The sequence below is a fragment of the Panthera leo genome, chromosome B2, assembly GCF_018350215.1.
Source record: "Panthera leo isolate Ple1 chromosome B2, P.leo_Ple1_pat1.1, whole genome shotgun sequence".
Lineage (NCBI taxonomy): Eukaryota > Metazoa > Chordata > Mammalia > Carnivora > Felidae > Panthera > Panthera leo.
In genome coordinates this window covers 5130587-5148315 of record NC_056683.1, presented here as the reverse complement: position 1 = coordinate 5148315, position 17729 = coordinate 5130587, and the positions used below count along the sequence as shown (strand labels likewise).

Here is a 17729-nt window from a genome sequence, read left to right as displayed (position 1 = left end):
CCGAGGACCAAAGTAAGTGAACAGGCAGAGAGGGTCACCCCAGGGTACAGTGCCCACAGAATGGCCTAGGAAACAAGGTCTCTAACACCTTCCTTATTAGGGAATCTCATGGGAGCTTTTCAGCACTCGCCCTGATCCCTGCGGCCTCTGGCTCTTTCATGACCTCTTCCTACTTAGAAGTCTCTCTTTCCTTCCTGCTGTCCATGCCCTTCTCTTGACGTCCTGCTTCTCTGTAGGCTCCTTCTGTTCTTCCAACTCCTAAAGAAGGGAGGTCTCCAAAGTTCCTCGCAGGCCTCTCCCTAGCTCACCCACCAGCCGCCCTGGAAGGTCAGATCTGGGCCCTAAGCCTGCGGTAGTCACCTCTATGCCAATGGCTGCTGGTGCTTCGTCTTCAGCCGCTCATCGGTCTCAGGGTCCTGCTTCTTTCATCCTGCCGGTCAACCACTCGTCAAATCCCACTGACTCCAGCTGATACCGCTCGAATCTGGTTTCTTCTCTTCAGCCCTGCAATCACTCCCTCCGGTCCTCAGGGATCTTCTTGCCTCCAGTCAACTACTTTCTTGAAACAATCTGATCATTTCATTTTCCTGCCTAAAGTCATTCAGAGATTCTCTCTACTTACCAATGAAGCACAAATTCCTTAGCACAGATTACAGATCTTTCAAAATCTTGCCCTGCTCACCATTGTAGACTCACACCTTGGTTCCCTCTCATTCACGTAAATCAGTTCCCGCCAGAACGGCCTCCTTACAGCTCTCCCAAAGTGTCGCCTGAGCCCCCCTGAACTTCTGCTCTCTTCCACAGGCAACGAATGAGGTGATGGGCAGGAAATGCTAAGCATGGTTCCCAGCGCTCGGTTAAGTGCTCACTGAACAGTCATCGCTATTATTACACATGTCGCCACCTTGACCCGAACAACGCAGTGACCCCATTTTAGCCGGCTGGCTCTACCCTGGCGCTACCGCCTCCGGAGAGGCTTCCCGGCCCTTCTGAGAGGGCAGGCCGGGTGCCTCCCCTGCTCCCTCAGCTGCCTGTCACAGCACTTACCAGGTGATAGGAAAACCGTCCACCTCCCTGTCTGTCAGTCTCACTTCCTGCACTGTAGATCACAGAGGGAAAAGACAGCGTGTGTTCATCTTTTCACGCCTGGTGTGTAAGCACCGTTTCTAGGACACACTCAACGATGCGCCTGGGGGGAACGAGTAAACTTTAAAGCTGTCACGACTCTCCTACAGCAGGTTTTTGTACTTTTCTTCCGGCTGTACTAGGAGCAGTACTGCTACCTGTCCTGGGAGCAGCGGTGGAAGACACAGGTGGCTCAGATGGGGTGGATGCCAGGGACGACGCTAGTGGGAAGGTTCGGGGTGCTATGCTCCGTGCTCCATGGGGGGGCCAGAACCGGCCTCTTCTCTGTGGAGGCTGGGCACAACTCCGGTCTGGCTGGAGGAGGATCACGGGAAGGCATTAGAACCTAGGAGATCAATTACAAAGACAAATTGTTATGAAAGAAAAAACAAAAATGGCTGCCCTCGTCAAGCAATACAACGTCACTGACCTTTCTCATAAATTGGATTCAGTGGCATTGGAAAAACCATGTCTGATATCACACAACAGTAGAATTCTACACCATCTCTTTCAAATATGCTCTGATATCTATTAAAAATGAAAGAAAAAAGAAAACTGTGGGTTGGACAATTATTGTAAGTGAACATGCACACCCAAAATCACTCAAGATGAAAAGAGAAAAAAAAACAAAAAAACCCTCCACAGCCCCCGAACTATTCAACAAGGCAGTAACTGAAGACAATCAGAACATTCAAAGACCAGGCTTCTAGAGTAAATGATCTCTAGTCATACCATCTATGTGCATAAACTGTAACTTAAAGTTACAGTTAAAGTTAGCCAACCTAAAGTTTTTAAATTAAACATTATGTGCCAGAGGGGAAAGTCTCATAAAATGATATCAAAATTATTTTCTGAGCTTAAACTGCCAGTGACTATAGGGTCCAGGTAAGTAAAAGTCAGGCTAAGAACACAGGAGACCCAACGGGGGAGGTGCAGGAGAAATCCACAGAAGGAAAAGCTGTAAGACCAATATAAACCAGGGAGGGGACCTCAGGTATTTACTGAAATCACAAACTGGTGTCTATTCTGCAGTTGAGGAAAGTAAGGACAGAGACATTTTGTGACTGGGCACCAGATAACTGACTTCACTGCTGATATTAACTAACTACTAGATACTTTAGTTCATACAGTTCAGATATTACGAGGCAACTGGTAAACCCCTTCAACAACAAATTTCAGGAACCAAGGCTGAAAGAAGATGAAGCATAAAATTTTAAATATATTGATCAGACCAAGACAAAATCAACTGACCAACATCTAAAAACTAGGTAGTGGGTTACAGGGAAGGAAAAAGTTCTCCCTCCTACTCTCCAACCTTTCTGCCCGATACCTCCACTCCCCGTAACAAAAAGGCTGATTAACAGAGGAAAAACAAATTGAAGTCTTGTGTGCCAGACGTACGCCCAGGTGCCCAAGAAAGAAAGGAGGTGCAAAGAAGGGAACAAAACAGGAAGTTTAATACATTTTAGGCAAAGAAACAATAGATTTGTGAACTGAAAGGACAAAGGGATTTGAACTTGGGGTAGTTAATGGTGAAGAAGTAATAACAAGGTGTGTTTGTACAGGCTTCTCCAGCACGGTCTTCTCTCTCTAAATCCCCGTCTTTGGGGCTAAGGGTGCCCTCTCCCCTCCTGGCACAGGGAGGCTACCTTGCCCATGGCAGACTTCCGGCCTGCTTTCGGGGACCACAGTGGGGGCGGTGTTCTTCTTGCACGGCACTTTCCCAGGTACCATCAATTCAAAATAATCAATATGCCAAAGTGCCATGTTGGATACTTTGAATCCCTACAGGGTCTAATTTTGAGATGCTCAGCTTGAGGTTTCAGGCACTGAGGTGTGGAAGGGAGCGCTGATATAGGAGGCTGGGCCTCACATCTGTGCTGACAGTAGTACGAAGTTCAGAATCCCTGCGACCAGAGTGCCAGCACATGGCAGTGGGGCCTCTTACCAAGTCACTACCAAGTTGAAATAAAGAATGGAGTCTACAGACAGTGGTCGGAAACATTAAGGCACCTGTCAAAGGCTTCCCAGTAACCAGGGGATGGCTGAGGGGGATTACAACTCCTCCCCTCCCTCCTGTCTACACAATCAGCTTTCCACCATGCTGCCTCTCTGGGCTGTTAGAGCAAGCCGGTTTTTTGCTTTCACTCCCTGGCTCCCTCTCCATGACCTTCACAGAGAACTCCTGGCTAAGTTATTGGTACTCAGGTTCTCTCTGACACACCCCACCCAAAGAAAATGGATCCTCCAGGGAAACAATGGACACCCCCACGCCCCCATTACAGCCTAGCCTGGACAACGGGATCCTTGAATGGCTCTTGTTTCTTTTTTTCTACCCTTAACTACTTTGAAACAACTTCTTTTAGGTGCATCTGTCTGGTCTTGCCCACTTGAAAACAACACTGCAGAAAATGTCATTTATCCTCTACGAATTTAATCTTGACTTGTTTCGAATTTCTTGAATTTTCCTATTCGGTTGCACTATTTGGTGAATAATGCTTCTATATACATTTGTGCACAAGTCTTTGCATGTACAAGTGTTTTGCTTCTCTTGGGTAATTACTTAGCAGTTCAAAGGGGGTTTGGGTCCTAAGGTTTGTAAGGCTCTGTTTATCTTTCTGAGGAACTGCTGGACTGTTTTAGAGTGCCTGTGCCATTTTAGTTCCTACCAGCAATGCCTGAGGGTTCTCATCTCTGTGTGTCCTTACTGACACTTGTTCCCTTTTTGTCTTATTCTAGCCACACTGGGTAAGTGGTATCCCAGTGTGGCTTTCATTTGCATTTCCCTAAAGATCAATGGTCCTAAATTATTTAAACGAGGAGACCTTTTGACCGAAGACAGAGATGTTGGAGGTGGGGGGCCAGTTATGACAGGTTACCTTGAAAAACACTGAAAACAAAGGTAAGGTTGTTACACAGATTTCAGTCCCCTCCTTCTCCAAGGGTAAGAGTTTCTACTGACTTGGAATCATTCTCTTCCTGGTTCAGAGGAAGAGACACTTAACAAATGGAGATTTCCCTTATAAATGTAAATTTCCCTTACAAAAGGGACTACAAATAAATTCTACTGTTTTTAGAGCTTCTCTCCTTAGTGCTTTCTCTCAAATATAATCAGTTCAAATAATCATTTTACCAAAGAGACATATTTTGGGGTCACATATTCTGATACCCTTCAATCTATTTTGAGTTAATTTATGTAGCTTAAGGTAGGGGTCTAAATTTCGTTTTCATATGGGAGTATCCTGTTGTCCCAGTACCATTTGTTGACGAGACTATTCTTTTCCCCATGGAATTTTCTTGGCGCCTATATTAAATACAATTGTACTATTTATAATACGTTTTTGGTGAGGGAAGAAATCTTTGGTTTCGTCATTAATTCCAAACTTTGTACTTCGGCAGAATAAAATTATTTATGTCTTATGCTGCAGAAATAATGTTTATCAACACTAATTCAAGGATTATCTATGACTCAGTTCGGTTCAAAAACACATAATGTGACAGTAGGGCAAAATCTGTATTTCAGTGGAAAATAAAACACTGTCTAAAGGATCTCTTGGTTATCTAATTCTAGTCTTTCTTGTATTTCAGCTATTTGACAACTCTATCAGTTGGAGGTGACTTATAACAATGCAAAATAACTTATTTATAGACAGATGTTCCCCTATACGAACCAGTCTGGCCTCCAGTTGCACATTTATTTCAATGTTCTCCACCTCTGTTCTTCAGATTCTCTTGTAAAACAATACAACATTGATTAATGACTAGGATAAAAGCTAATGCATGTTCATTTTATATCTGTATAATTCATGACTGTACCTTTCTTTCAAAATTATCTTTTAACATAACCAACTTCAAAGAACTAATGAGCCACGTTTAATACACACTTCCATCCATAGAAGCTATAAAATCAAAGACTTAGCAACATAAAAGAAAGTAAACTGTGTTAATATTTAGTGATAGAAGAACATGGTTAATCTTTGGTAATTTCAGATTATTTTTCAATTGGAAGCTTTTAACATTTTAAGACAATTACAAGTTCAGAAAAATCTAGAAACTTTGAAAAGTAATAGCAGGCAATGCAGTCACTTGCACTAAGCCCCACATCAGCCAAACAAGACTTAATACCTAACCTAACTGTAGTTACAACCCTCCCAGGAATGTAGTCTTAACCCGTCAGTCTGGAATGTTCTGGTCAACACCAATAGGTAAGCTGCCTGTCCACCACTGGTAAGTTACCTTAGCGTGGAACAACCCATTCTTTTCCCCCTTCTACCTCCAAAAGCCTTCCTTCTTGTACAGCTCCTCAGAGCTCCTTTCTATTGCCGGATAGGGTGCTGCCCGATTCATGAATCGTTCGATAAGGTCAGTTAGATCTCAGAAACTTCCTCAGTTGAATTGTCGTAATTTAGCAGATTTGGCCCAGGAACGGAGGGCTCTGAACTGCACTTCTGAAGGCGTTCAGGGACGACGAGAAACACAGGCGTGGCGCCCGTGAGCCCCTTTCTGAGTTGTCTTTCTTGCCTTTCCCAAGGGCCCTGCATACGTTCCTCCCGGTCCTGGGCTCTGCCCTCCTTGCCCTGAGCTCCCGATCTCACTTGCTTTCCAAAGTTCCCCGTTTGTCTGAAATCACTCGCTCCACATGGGGGAACTGCCAGCAGTGTGGACACAATCCCCCAGGTGACTGGAAACCCCGGTCCTCGGCTCTGTCCCCACAGTCCGCGTCGGGCGCTGCCGCTGGCGCTGGCAGCCGGAGCCCCCGTTTGTTGGGGTCCTGCCGAGTCAACCCCTTCCCCCGCCCAGACTCCACGCTGGGAAACGTTGGAGGTGCGCGCAGGACTTCTCTCGGCCAGGACACGGTAACAGCACTCGGTGACTGCACGTTATTCGGGCGCACAGGCTTGCTTGTCGTGTCAGGTGAAGGCTGGCGGACAGACAAGGGCTCTCTGCATTCTGAAGAGTTAGGCACGTGACCTCTGGCGCACCTGCTTATCTTGCGTCTAAAGGATGGCAGTCCCGGGAGCCAAAGCCATCTCTACAAACGGCAACATCTTACTAAAACCACCTAGAATCGCGCTGGCTGTTACGAGGAACGTTCCAGTTAGAGAAGATCACTTAAGAAGTGCACTTGGCAGCCAGGATTCCCAAATGAAGCAAACAGGCTGGGATACGTTTGTTAATCGGCAGGCAGAAGCCTCCACAAAGGTTCAAAGTTCCCAAATAGCTTCATTCAAAGATTCACTGTGAAAGGTTATTACAAAATTAAGTAAGTAATTTTTACTGCTTCCCTCTACCCTCCTTTAAATCCTCTTTCTAGTAGTCTTATGTCTGCATTGCCTTTACAGGACTGTAAACAAAAGTCGGCCAAGTTAATGACCTTACAGACACCTTGATATCACCTCTTAAAGGAGGGCCCCACAGGGGACCCTCCCAGAGTTGACAAAACTCTTACATTCTGGTAAAGTGCTACCTTAAACGGCCAAGGGAAATTAAAAATTAGTGACAAATCTTACCAAATTGTGCTAAGTACCACATCTACAGATGGGACCCCGGAAAACTGGACAAACCAGCTAAGGGTGACGATTCTTCCCAGAGTCAGCTCTCCTGGATCTCTGAGTGTAGTGCCTGGTGGAGAAAGAGAATAAACTTCACAGTGTCCCTTTCTTTCTAAATCCAGGCCATTGGGCATTGATCTTTGGGAGTGACTCTGGAGTTTTTGAAGATAGTATTTTTTTTTACACCCTCTGAGGCCCATGGGGTTGATTAGTATTGCCAGAAATATTTACCGTTTGTCCTGACTGAAACCTGACAAGATATGTGAAAGGATTTAATGACTCTGTGATTAGAGAGTTGGCCAGATTGGAGGGGCATCTGGGTGGCTCAGTTGGTTAAGTATCCAACTCTTAATTTCAGCTCAGGTCATGATCTCGAGGTCCTAGGATCAAGCCCTTTGTTGGGCTCCATGCTGAGCTTGGAGCCTGTGCTGGATTCTCTCTCTTGTCCCTCTCTCTGTGCCCCTTCCCCACCTGTTTGAGAGCAGGAGCTCTCTCTTGCTGTCTCAAAATAAATAAGCATTAAAAAAAATTTTGGGGGGCCAGATTGGAAACTGATATTCAGAGCCTGATAGATATTTTTTTTAGGCCTTTTCCTTAAGCTAAATGTAGACAAAGGGAAAGAAAACATTCTGAAGCCTTTGTGGAAAATTGACTAGAAACATTCCAAAGGCAGACAACTCTTAAATCTAGAACATAGGGGCACCTGGGTGGCTCAATCGATTAAGCTTCCAACTTTGTCTCAGGTCATGATCTCATGGTTCATGAGTTCAAGCCCCACATCGGGCTCTGTGCTTTCAGCTCAGAGCTTAGAGCCTGCTTTGGATTCTGTGTCTCCCTCTCTCTCTCTGCCCTGCCCATGCTCGCACTCTGTCTCTCTCTGTCTCTCTCTGTCTTTCAAAAATAAATGTTAAGAAAAAAAATTTTAAAAAAATCTAGAACATAGAAATCTTTTGATTCCCAGTTGGAAATCTCCCTGATACAATAAGCAAACGAAGGATAACGTGGTTGGATGGGTGGTTCAAGCTGCGATGGCCTTCGTTTAGGCTGCGAGGAGACCCAAGTCTTTGAGGAAGAGCGAACCATTCGCCGTATCTCACAGATCTTTGCAAACCCAGACACACAGCCCACACACAATTCATAGGCAACGTGTCCTTTTTACCAGTCCCAGATCCTCCCGTATTTATCTCAAAAGGCTTGTAAGTATTGTCCTTAGGAACCCACGTTCCTCTTGGAGGAACTTAGATTCTTTCCCTGTGCCTGTGAGATATAAAGGTGAACTCTTGATCCTCTCTCTCTCTCTCTCTCTTTTAAATTTTATTTTAGAAAGAGAGAGAGAGAGTGTGTTCCTGCGAGCAGGGGAGGGGCAGACAGAGAGAGAGAGAGAGAGACAGAGACAGAGACAGAGACTATCAAGCAGGCTCAATGGTGTCAGTGTGGAGCCCGGCTCAGGGCTTGATCCCACGACCCTGGGATCATGAAATCAAACTTCAGAGAGGTAATTTTTACCTGAAGGAAGCAAAAGAGGGGAGGGAGAGACTTTATAAAAAAAGACAGACTTCTCCATGGCTTCCATAGGTTACTTGTCAAAGAAAAATACAAATCTTAAGTGTCTTCTCCACAAATATTAGTCGAAAAAAGTTTAACATTAGAGCAGGGTAATCGTAATTTATTCTAACTGTTCTTTCATAACTGGTAAGTTTTGTATTATTGTACCTGATTCATGGAATTCAAAATGAAGCTATAAAGTCTTTGTTTATGTCTGCCTGTATGGTTTTGTTGTTTGTTGCTTTTTGTGTTTTTTAAATGTATATTTATTTTGAGAGAGAGTGTGTGCGCGTGTATGTGCAAGCAGAGGGGCAGAGAGAGAGAGAGAGAGAGAGAGAGAAAATCCCAAGCAGGCTCATCACAGAGGCCGATGAGGGGCCCAGTCCCACAAACCGTTAGATCATGACCTGAGCCAAAATCAAGAGCTGGACGCTCCACCTGCTGAGCCACCCAGATGCCCCCATCTGTATGTTTATACGTATCCATACATATATGTTACAGATGTGTGGGATTTTTCTATCTCCCGATGCTATTGCCAAAACTAATTTGTAAAAGAACTCTACTTAATTGGCTTAAACAAGTAAGTGTTCATATAAATTTAATATTCAGTATTAAAGCCATTTTAAGTTTGTTGGTTTAATTAAAATGGTCATGTCTTTGGAGTTACCAACAGCATTGAATATAATACATACAACTTTTACTCTACCTGGTTTTATTATCAAGTAAGTCCTTGTTATTGCTTATAGAATTTGTCATCAAGAAACATAGTTGGGGAGGGCACCTGGGTGGCTCAGTTGGTTAAGCATCTAACTCTTGATTTCAGCTCTACTCATGATCTCAGGGTTGTGAGATCAAACCCCTCATCAGGCTCTGTGCTGAGCATGGAGCCTGCTTAAGATTCTCTCTCCCTCCCTCTCTCTCTCTCTCCTTCTCCCCCTCCCTCCCTCTCTCTCTGTCCCTGTTTTTCTCTCTCTCCCTCTTTTTCTCTGTCTCCCTCTCTCTCCCTCTCTCTCCACCTCTTTCTCTCGCCCTCTCTCCTCCTGTCTCGCCCTCTCTCCTCCTGTCTCGCCCTCTCTCCTCCTGTCTCGCCCTCTCTCCTCCTGTCTCGCCCTCTCTCCTCCTGTCTCTCCCTCTCTCCTCCTGTCTCTCCCTCTCTCCTCCTCTCTCTCCCTTTCTCCCTCCCTCTCCCTGTCTCTCCCCCCACCCCCCACCTCCCTCTGCCCCTCTCTGCCACTTGCACGCTTCCTTTCTCTCTCAAAAAAGGAAAAGAGACACACAGCTTGGGATAATGTCTGACTTTGTCTAATGTCTCAGGAAGTTTCTGCTGGTGGTCTAAACATAATTAAGAACAAGCAAATAGATGTAAATAGGATACAAAAGTGTGCAGGTGAAATTTTTAGAAAGTTTCCCCAGATCTTTTTGGTAACCTGAAACTTTAAAGTTTTGCTATTTTAATTATGTAATGGGTAGTCATTGATTATCCAGATCATTTCCAAATAAGATAAAATACTAACACACTATTTACTAAACCCAGGCTTCCTTCTGCAAAAGAGCAGAGGATAAATGGGTCCCTTAGTAAACGTCATTTGTCACACTGAAAACTTTACTATGAAAAAGCATGTATTTCTAGAAATAATAAAAAGTATTTAAAATATTTTGCTAAGCCACAGAATGTTAACATAATAGTTCATAATTGTTTAATTCTTTATTTTTACTAAAAACTAGGGTACTTATGGTTAAACATGCTATTATATTTTTAAACCTACTAGAAATAATAAAGGAAACATCTCTGTGTGAAAAGAAAGTAGGATGTATCTTTTCAGTAAAAGACAGTATGAGAAATGGAGATGCATTTTTGTTGAGAAAAAAGTTGTCAAAGGTTTGTAGAAAAGGAATTTCTGAGAGGGATTTTATGCGTGGACAGGGCTGGCTGGTTAAGATTGGAATACGTTTAAACAAGTTAAATAAATTTTAATATCAAAACTAACTTGGTGCAAACTTAGAATTTGGCTTTCTCTCTGTTAAAAGGACAAAGTTTGCATAAGGTCTGTTCTCCTTGTAACAGGACACAAGTGACAACACTGGTTATGTTACCAAGGCTTTGACTGCATTATCACATTTGAAAGAGATGTGCACAGACTCAGGACGAGATAGGTTTAGAGAACTGGAATTGACTTTATGGATCCAGTAAAGCCCCTTGGTGAAAAGAACATCCATCTGGCACCTTGTTTAAAAGGTATCAACAAAACAATACTTTTTAAAAAAAATTTTTTTAATGTTTATTTTTGAGGTGCGCGCGCGCGCGCACACACACACACACACACACACACACACACACACAGTGTGAATGGGGGAGGGGCACAGAGAGAGGGAGGCACAGAATCCAAAGCAGGCTCTAGGCTCCGAGCTGTCAGCACAGAGCCTGACGCAGGGCTTGAACTCACGAACCATGACATCATAACCTTAGCTGAAGTCGGATGAGCGTCTGATTCTTGATCCCAGGGTTGTGGGATCGAGCCCCAAGTTGGACTCTGCACTGAGTGTGGAGCCTGCTTAGGATTCTCTCTCTTTCTCTCCCTCTGCCCCTGTACTCTGCTCACTCTCTCTTTCTCTAAAACAACAAAACCAAAAAAAGATATATCCGACTTTGGGATTTCATAAAATTTCCAGAACACTTGTGTAAATATAAGAAAGCTTAGTATTACTTACTATTTGACACTACTTGTAATTTAATATATCAAATGAGCCTAATTAGTTTAACAGCTCTCTTGTATAAGGAGGGAGAATACTTTTTTGGTGTGATTTTTCCAAGGATGCTCTGGAAAAATCCCAATGTTAATTTGAGGTCAAAAGGACTTCATTTAGAATTTGATTTTTGGAAGGTTGTCAAAAAATATCAAAAGGTTTTAGAACACTTAGTCAAATCCTAAATGAAGTAATACTTAGTTATCCAATTACCATAGTAACAACTAAAGGTTTCATAGGCAAATATAGAAACTTAAAAAAAAAACTTAGCCTTTAAAAAAAAATTATTTTAAGGTTTATTTATTTTTGAAAGACACACACAGAGTGTGAGTGGGGGAGGGGCAGAGACAGCAGGAGACACAGAATCAAAAGCAGACTTCAGGCTCCAGGCTCCGAGCTGTCAGCACAGAGCCCGATGCAGGGCTCAGACCCACGGAATTGTGAGATACGACCTGAGCCGAAGTTGGCGCTTAACGGACTGACCCACCCAGGAGCCCCTAAACTTAGCTCTTTTAATAGAGAAGATATAGCTTTCTTAGGTAACAAAAGACCTGATCATGAACCACAGGAAATTGCTTTGACAAGACACAAAATCTTTCTTTCTTCTGGGCAGATGACTGAAAAAGGTAAAGAAAAACCTTCCATAATCTCTTAACAAGAGCAGGCCAGTTGTCCACGAAAACTTGGTCCTTTTAACAAAGAGAAAACCGAATTCTAGTTTTGTACTAATTTTAGTTATGAAAGTAAAACTCATTAATTAAATTCATTCCAATCTTAGTCCTGATCATACCTAAAACTCCTTTCCCTATTATTTCCGGTAGTTTTAATCACATATATTAGATTTTTAACCCTTAACCTCTTTTAATTTTTCATGAAAATTAAGAAATATGCAATAATGAACTATCTTTTACATTAGCATCTTTGCTTTATAATTTCTAGAAACGTGGTTTTTCACGGAAAATTTCCCAATGTGGGATAAAACGTGTTTAGTACTAGACTAAGATAGCTTTAATCCTCCACAAAAGGAAGAAAAAGTGCATAAACCTGTATGTAATAATGTTTCAGTGTTTTTATTTTATTAGGAAATGATCTGTATAGTCAAATTTAACTTAGTGAAACTTTAAGGTTTTAGGTTACAAAAAAATTTGGAGACACTGTTTCAGAAATGTACCTAAAACCTTTTTATCTTACTTACATCCGTTTAATTTACTTATTGTTAACAACTATGTTTAGATTAACTACAAACACTTCATTAGATGTTAGACAACTTCGGTCATCATCCTGGGTTATTTTTCTAGGTGACAGAGTTTGTAACAAAGACATCACAGACTTAGCCGATTACTAAACCCAGAAGGAATTGCAATGCTGTTAACTCTGGAGACATGCGTATTTTCAATCAACCGGCAAACGTAAACTAGCGCTTATATCATATAATACTTAGATCACATGAACCTGAAAAGCATGTGGGTTATTTTCTATTACATTTTGAGAATTTAGTTTATATAAGTGTTTATTTGTTTAAGCCAATTAAACAGAACTCTATTACAAATAAATTTTGATATTGTCATCCAGAGATAGAAAATAACACACATCTATGACACTACATGAACACTGAGACTGATGCAAACAGAGACTTCATATGTTTGTTTTAAAACTTTAGCCATGATGGGGCACCTGCTGGCTCAGTCAATAGAGCAGATGACTCCTGATCTCAGGGTAGTGAGTTCAAGCCCCACACTGGGTAGGGAGCCTATAAATAAATCAGTAAGTATGTAAATAAGTAAATAAGTAAATTAAAAAATATAGTCCCGAGACAGATATCATAATGTAAACTCATTTACCGTAAAAGATCAGAAGGGGGAAAAGTTATTTAAAATTTAGGCCAATGAAAAATCCGTTGGAATAAGTTTATCTGCTCAGACAGCTAAAACTTTTTCTACCAATATTTGATTTTTCATTACCCTTTTTGTTTTTCTATAATTCCCTCACTGAAGTTTATAGAACGTTTGATTCTCAGAGGGACAGGGGAGGAATGTTAGTTCCTCCAGGAAGTTTTTGGTCAGGACAAACAAATATTTCTGGGAGTATTGGATGACCCCTTGGACTGAAGAGGCATTCCCAGAGACAGTGCAAAAGATAGTTTATTTTGATTTTTCTCTGGGGCACCACAGGCAGAGATCTGGGGGAGCTGACTGTGGTACAAATCTTACCGTTAGCCAGGTCCTTGTTTTTCTAGGATCCCACCTGTAGGTCCTGAGTGGAATTTAAAGTGGAGAGTGTAGCTGGGGGATTTACCAAAATTTGGCAAGGTTTTTTAAAAATTAATTTTAATTTTAGTTTCCCTTTGGCTGTTTTAAGGGACTCATAGCAGTTCACCCGAAAATCCTTCATAGTCTTGTCAACACTGGGAGGGACCCGAGCAGAGGCCTTCCTTGGGAGGCAAATATGGGGGTGTCTGTAAGGCCATCAAGTTGGCCATTTACAGGCTTGGTTCTAAGTCTTTTCTGAGTCCTCAGCTATGATCATGAACGGTGGCCTCCTATCCTGTTTTCTGCCTTTTTATTAATCCATTAATCTCAGGAGGTTATCTGTGTATTAAAAACTTTTGAGGATCTTCCTTGGATTTAGGAAATTCTTTAACTATGATGTCTAGATCAGCCTTTGAACTAGGAGAGGAAGATACCGGGAGAGGAGGCTGTGACATTGGTGGTGTTAGTTTGAAAGTTGACTGTCTCTTCAAGTGGAAAGGCAGTCCGGACAGAGGATCCCCGGAATGGGTATCGGACCAAGGAGGGTGGAGGGGAGCTGTGGGCAGTCACATCCATCAGTCTTACAGTCTTTGTTGTAGGTACCTCTTATGTCCCTAATTTTTGTATTCACCTTTGGCAATTTGGCCAATCGAGGTGTCTGTAAGGTCATTAACTTGGCCGACTTTTGTTTACAGTCCTGTAAAGGCAATGCAGACATAAGACTACTAGAAAGAGGATTTAAAGGAGGGTAGAGGGAAGCAGTAAAAATTACTTACTTAATTTTGTAATAACCTTTCACAGTGAATCTTTGAATGAAGCTATTTGGGAACTTTGAACCTTTGTGGAGGCTTCTGCCTGCCGATTAACAAACGTATCCCAGCCTGTTTGCTTCATTTGGGAATCCTGGCTGCCAAGTGCACTTCTTAAGTGATCTTCTCTAACTGGAACGTTCCTCGTAACAGCCAGCGCGATTCTAGGTGGTTTTAGTAAGATGTTGCCGTTTGTAGAGATGGCTTTGGCTCCCGGGACTGCCATCCTTTAGACGCAAGATAAGCAGGTGCGCCAGAGGTCACGTGCCTAACTCTTCAGAATGCAGAGAGCCCCTGTCTGTCCGCCAGCCTTCACCTGACACGACAAGCAAGCCTGTGCGCCCGAATAACGTGCAGTCACCGAGTGCTGTTACCGTGTCCTGGCCGAGAGAAGTCCTGCGCGCACCTCCAACGTTTCCCAGCGTGGAGTCTGGGCGGGGGAAGGGGTTGACTCGGCAGGACCCCAACAAACGGGGGCTCCGGCTGCCAGCGCCAGCGGCAGCGCCCGACGCGGACTGTGGGGACAGAGCCGAGGACCGGGGTTTCCAGTCACCTGGGGGATTGTGTCCACACTGCTGGCAGTTCCCCCATGTGGAGCGAGTGATTTCAGACAAACGGGGAACTTTGGAAAGCAAGTGAGATCGGGAGCTCAGGGCAAGGAGGGCAGAGCCCAGGACCGGGAGGAACGTATGCAGGGCCCTTGGGAAAGGCAAGAAAGACAACTCAGAAAGGGGCTCACGGGCGCCACGCCTGTGTTTCTCGTCGTCCCTGAACGCCTTCAGAAGTGCAGTTCAGAGCCCTCCGTTCCTGGGCCAAATCTGCTAAATTACGACAATTCAACTGAGGAAGTTTCTGAGATCTAACTGACCTTATCGAACGATTCATGAATCGGGCAGCACCCTATCCGGCAATAGAAAGGAGCTCCAAAGGGCTACAGAAAGAAAAAGGTTTTAAATGCAGGACAAGGAAATTATAAAGAACAAAAACAGGACTATTTCAGGCAAGATGGCCTCCCTTTGGGGAACAAAAGGGTCTCATTAATGGATGACCTCACTGGTGCAGACGGGGGAATTCCAGAATGACCTCTTAAGATCAGTCCTGGGGAAGGGTGAACTGCAACTGGGTTAGATACTAGGTCCCAGTCTGGCAAAGTGGGCCTAGCCCAGGTGACTCCATCTGTGGTAACCACGGGCTGTGTATGTGGGCCGGCTCCAGGGACATCTGCTAAATCATCGTTCCCCTGAGACACTGGCAGAGGCACCCAGAGGGAGAAGCACTAAAGTCATCATTAGGTGGCTGACTGGTGAAGGCAGAAACACCTTCTATTCTTATACGTGTCTGGCCCTGACAGGACAGCAGAGGAAGGGGATGTTTTGTTAACCGGGAAGGCGCTGGGAGCCACCTTCCTTGCTGCTGCTGGAGGCGGGTGCCCTTAGGAGGCACCTTCTTTTCTATTCTATTCTATTCTATTCTATTCTATTCTATTCTATTCTATTCTATTCTATTCTTTGAGAGAGAGACAGCGTGTGAGTGGGGGCGGGGAAGAGACACTGAATCAGAAGCAGGCTCCAGGCTGCCAGCAAAGAGTGAGATCATGACCTGAGTCCAAGTCGGATGCTTAATCCACTGAGCCACCCAGGCGCCCCGGGAGGCACCTACTTGTGACGGTACAGCCTGTAGTGGCGCCTGGCGACCTCAGCACCCCGTCCCTCAACGACCCCCCCCCCAAGCACCCCCACCCACCTGGTCTCCAGAGCTCTTGCTGGGTGGTTCCTGGGGCGGAGAAGTCTCCTTTCCCAACTCCTCGCCTGCAGGTGGAGTCCTCACGAAGGCGGGAAACAGCCTGCTCCGGGAAGAGTGTCTGGGGGCCGGGGTCCCTGTGGGCTCACTCGGCGGCGGCCCCCAGCCGAGGAGGAGTCGAGGCCCGCCAGGGCGCCCCCCGCGGGGCTTCTGCCTGCTGGGGGACACGAAGAGGTCAGGCCGGGCTCCCCGTAGTCGTCCGTGTCCCGCTCTCTGCCCAGGCAGCGGGGGTCCTTTCCGAGATCTTCGGAGGTAGGGGGGTCCCTCCCCCCAGAGTCCCGACGCCGCGTCCCCGGTCAGCAGCGTCTCCCCGCCGTGCAGCCGCCACCCGGGCCTCCGGACAAAGGTGAGCGGGGACCCGACGGGGCCCGCCCTGCGGGGCTCACAGCTCTCCGCGCGAGCGTGGGCGGCTCACCAGGTAGCAGCGGCCCCCCCAGCCCAGGTCACAGGCGGGCCGGCGACAGCAAGCGCCCGTGCGGTCCCCCGCGGGATTCTAGTAGTTTCCACGTCGGGCGAAAGGACGGCGTTGGCGTGCTTCCTCCCGTCAGCGCACTGGCCGCGGGCCCCACCTGCAAACAGAGGTCTCCAGTGAGGAATACGGCGGCAGCCAGCGTCCCCTACAGAAAGCGCCCCCCTTCGGCCCACAACCTAGCCGCGACCCCGCCGGCCGCCGCGCCCCGGACTCTCCCCCCTCGCCCATCGTACCTTCCAGGCCCTCCTCGTGTCATTTCACCACGTGAAATTACTAAGCATTCTTTCCCAGCTGCGTATGGCTTTTACACTATTTGTGGTGCCGTGCTCCTCACCCAAAATTCACGTGTTAAAGGTTTACCTGAGGAACAGCACCACATTCCTGTTGTTAAATTGATTTTTTTAGTCTCACAGGGGATTCTGATGACAGATCACTTGCCAGGGAAGTCTCAAAGGAGAGAAAAACCTGTCCTCAGTCTAGGTCTGTAACAACTAGCTCTTTTTTTTTTTAAGTTTATTTAAAGTTTATTTTATTTATTTTTGAGAAAGAGAGAGAGAGGGAGGGAGAGCATGCACACGTGAGAGAAGCAGGGGAGGGGCAGAAAGAGGCAGCCAGAATCCCAAGCAGGCTCCATGCAGTCAGCACACAGCCTGATGCGGGGCTTGGACTCATAAACCGTGAGACCATGACCTGAGCCGAAATCAAGAGTCAGACCCTTAATGGACTGGTCCACCCAGCTGGCCCTAAACTGATTTTATTTTTTTGTCTCACGGGTGATTCTGATGATTGATCAATTGACAGGGAAATCTCAAAGCAGAGAAAAACTTGTCCTCAATACATTGGGTATGTAACAACGAGCTTCAATCAGACTCTAAATAATGAGCTACAAATGCTTTCAGTCGGCAAAGACGACAGGTATCAGGGCCGTGCCACCCCCCGTGTGGCCTGCAGACACGGTGGTGCAGGGCCACAAGTGTGGTGACCCGTCCACGACAAAATGACAGAAACTGAGACTTTCAGAACCTTCGGCAGCAGTTTGTCATTCCCTGAAATCCAAGGGCAAAGTCACTTTTTTATTCTTTTTATGTATTGATAGAGATCTCTTTCCTAGTGAGGGCTCTGTCGGGAACCTGTTACTTTCCTCATGGTGATAGTACTTCTAACCGGAGGTAAGAGAAATGGTTAAATACAGTGTAAGAGTCATCTCTACTTCTACCTGTACACACATCAAGTTTTTGACAATTGTTCGGGGTGCCTAGGGTGGCTCCGTTGGTTACATGTCTGACTTCGGCTCAGGTCCTGACTTGGCGGTTGGTGGGTTTGAGCCCCATGTCGGGCTCTGTGCTGACAGCTCAGCCTGGAGCCTGCTTCGGATTCTGTGTCTCCCTCTCTCTCTGCTCCTCCCCTGCTCATGCTCTCTCAAGATAAACAT

The 17729-nt window shown here is 45.3% G+C and overlaps 1 protein-coding gene across 1 annotated transcript in view; it reads right to left on the bottom strand.

Annotated features, from left to right (window-relative positions):
• KIAA0319 (KIAA0319 ortholog) overlaps nt 1-15901 on the bottom strand; it is a 68537-nt gene extending 52636 nt beyond the window's left edge. The window contains 5 exon segments of the mRNA XM_042937771.1: nt 1284-1333; nt 1335-1471; nt 1556-1653; nt 4797-4856; nt 15769-15901. Coding sequence (XP_042793705.1) covers nt 1284-1333; nt 1335-1471; nt 1556-1564 — 196 coding nt within the window. The 5' untranslated portion in view covers nt 1565-1653; nt 4797-4856; nt 15769-15901.
• Between the last annotated feature and the right edge of the window lie 1828 nt (nt 15902-17729).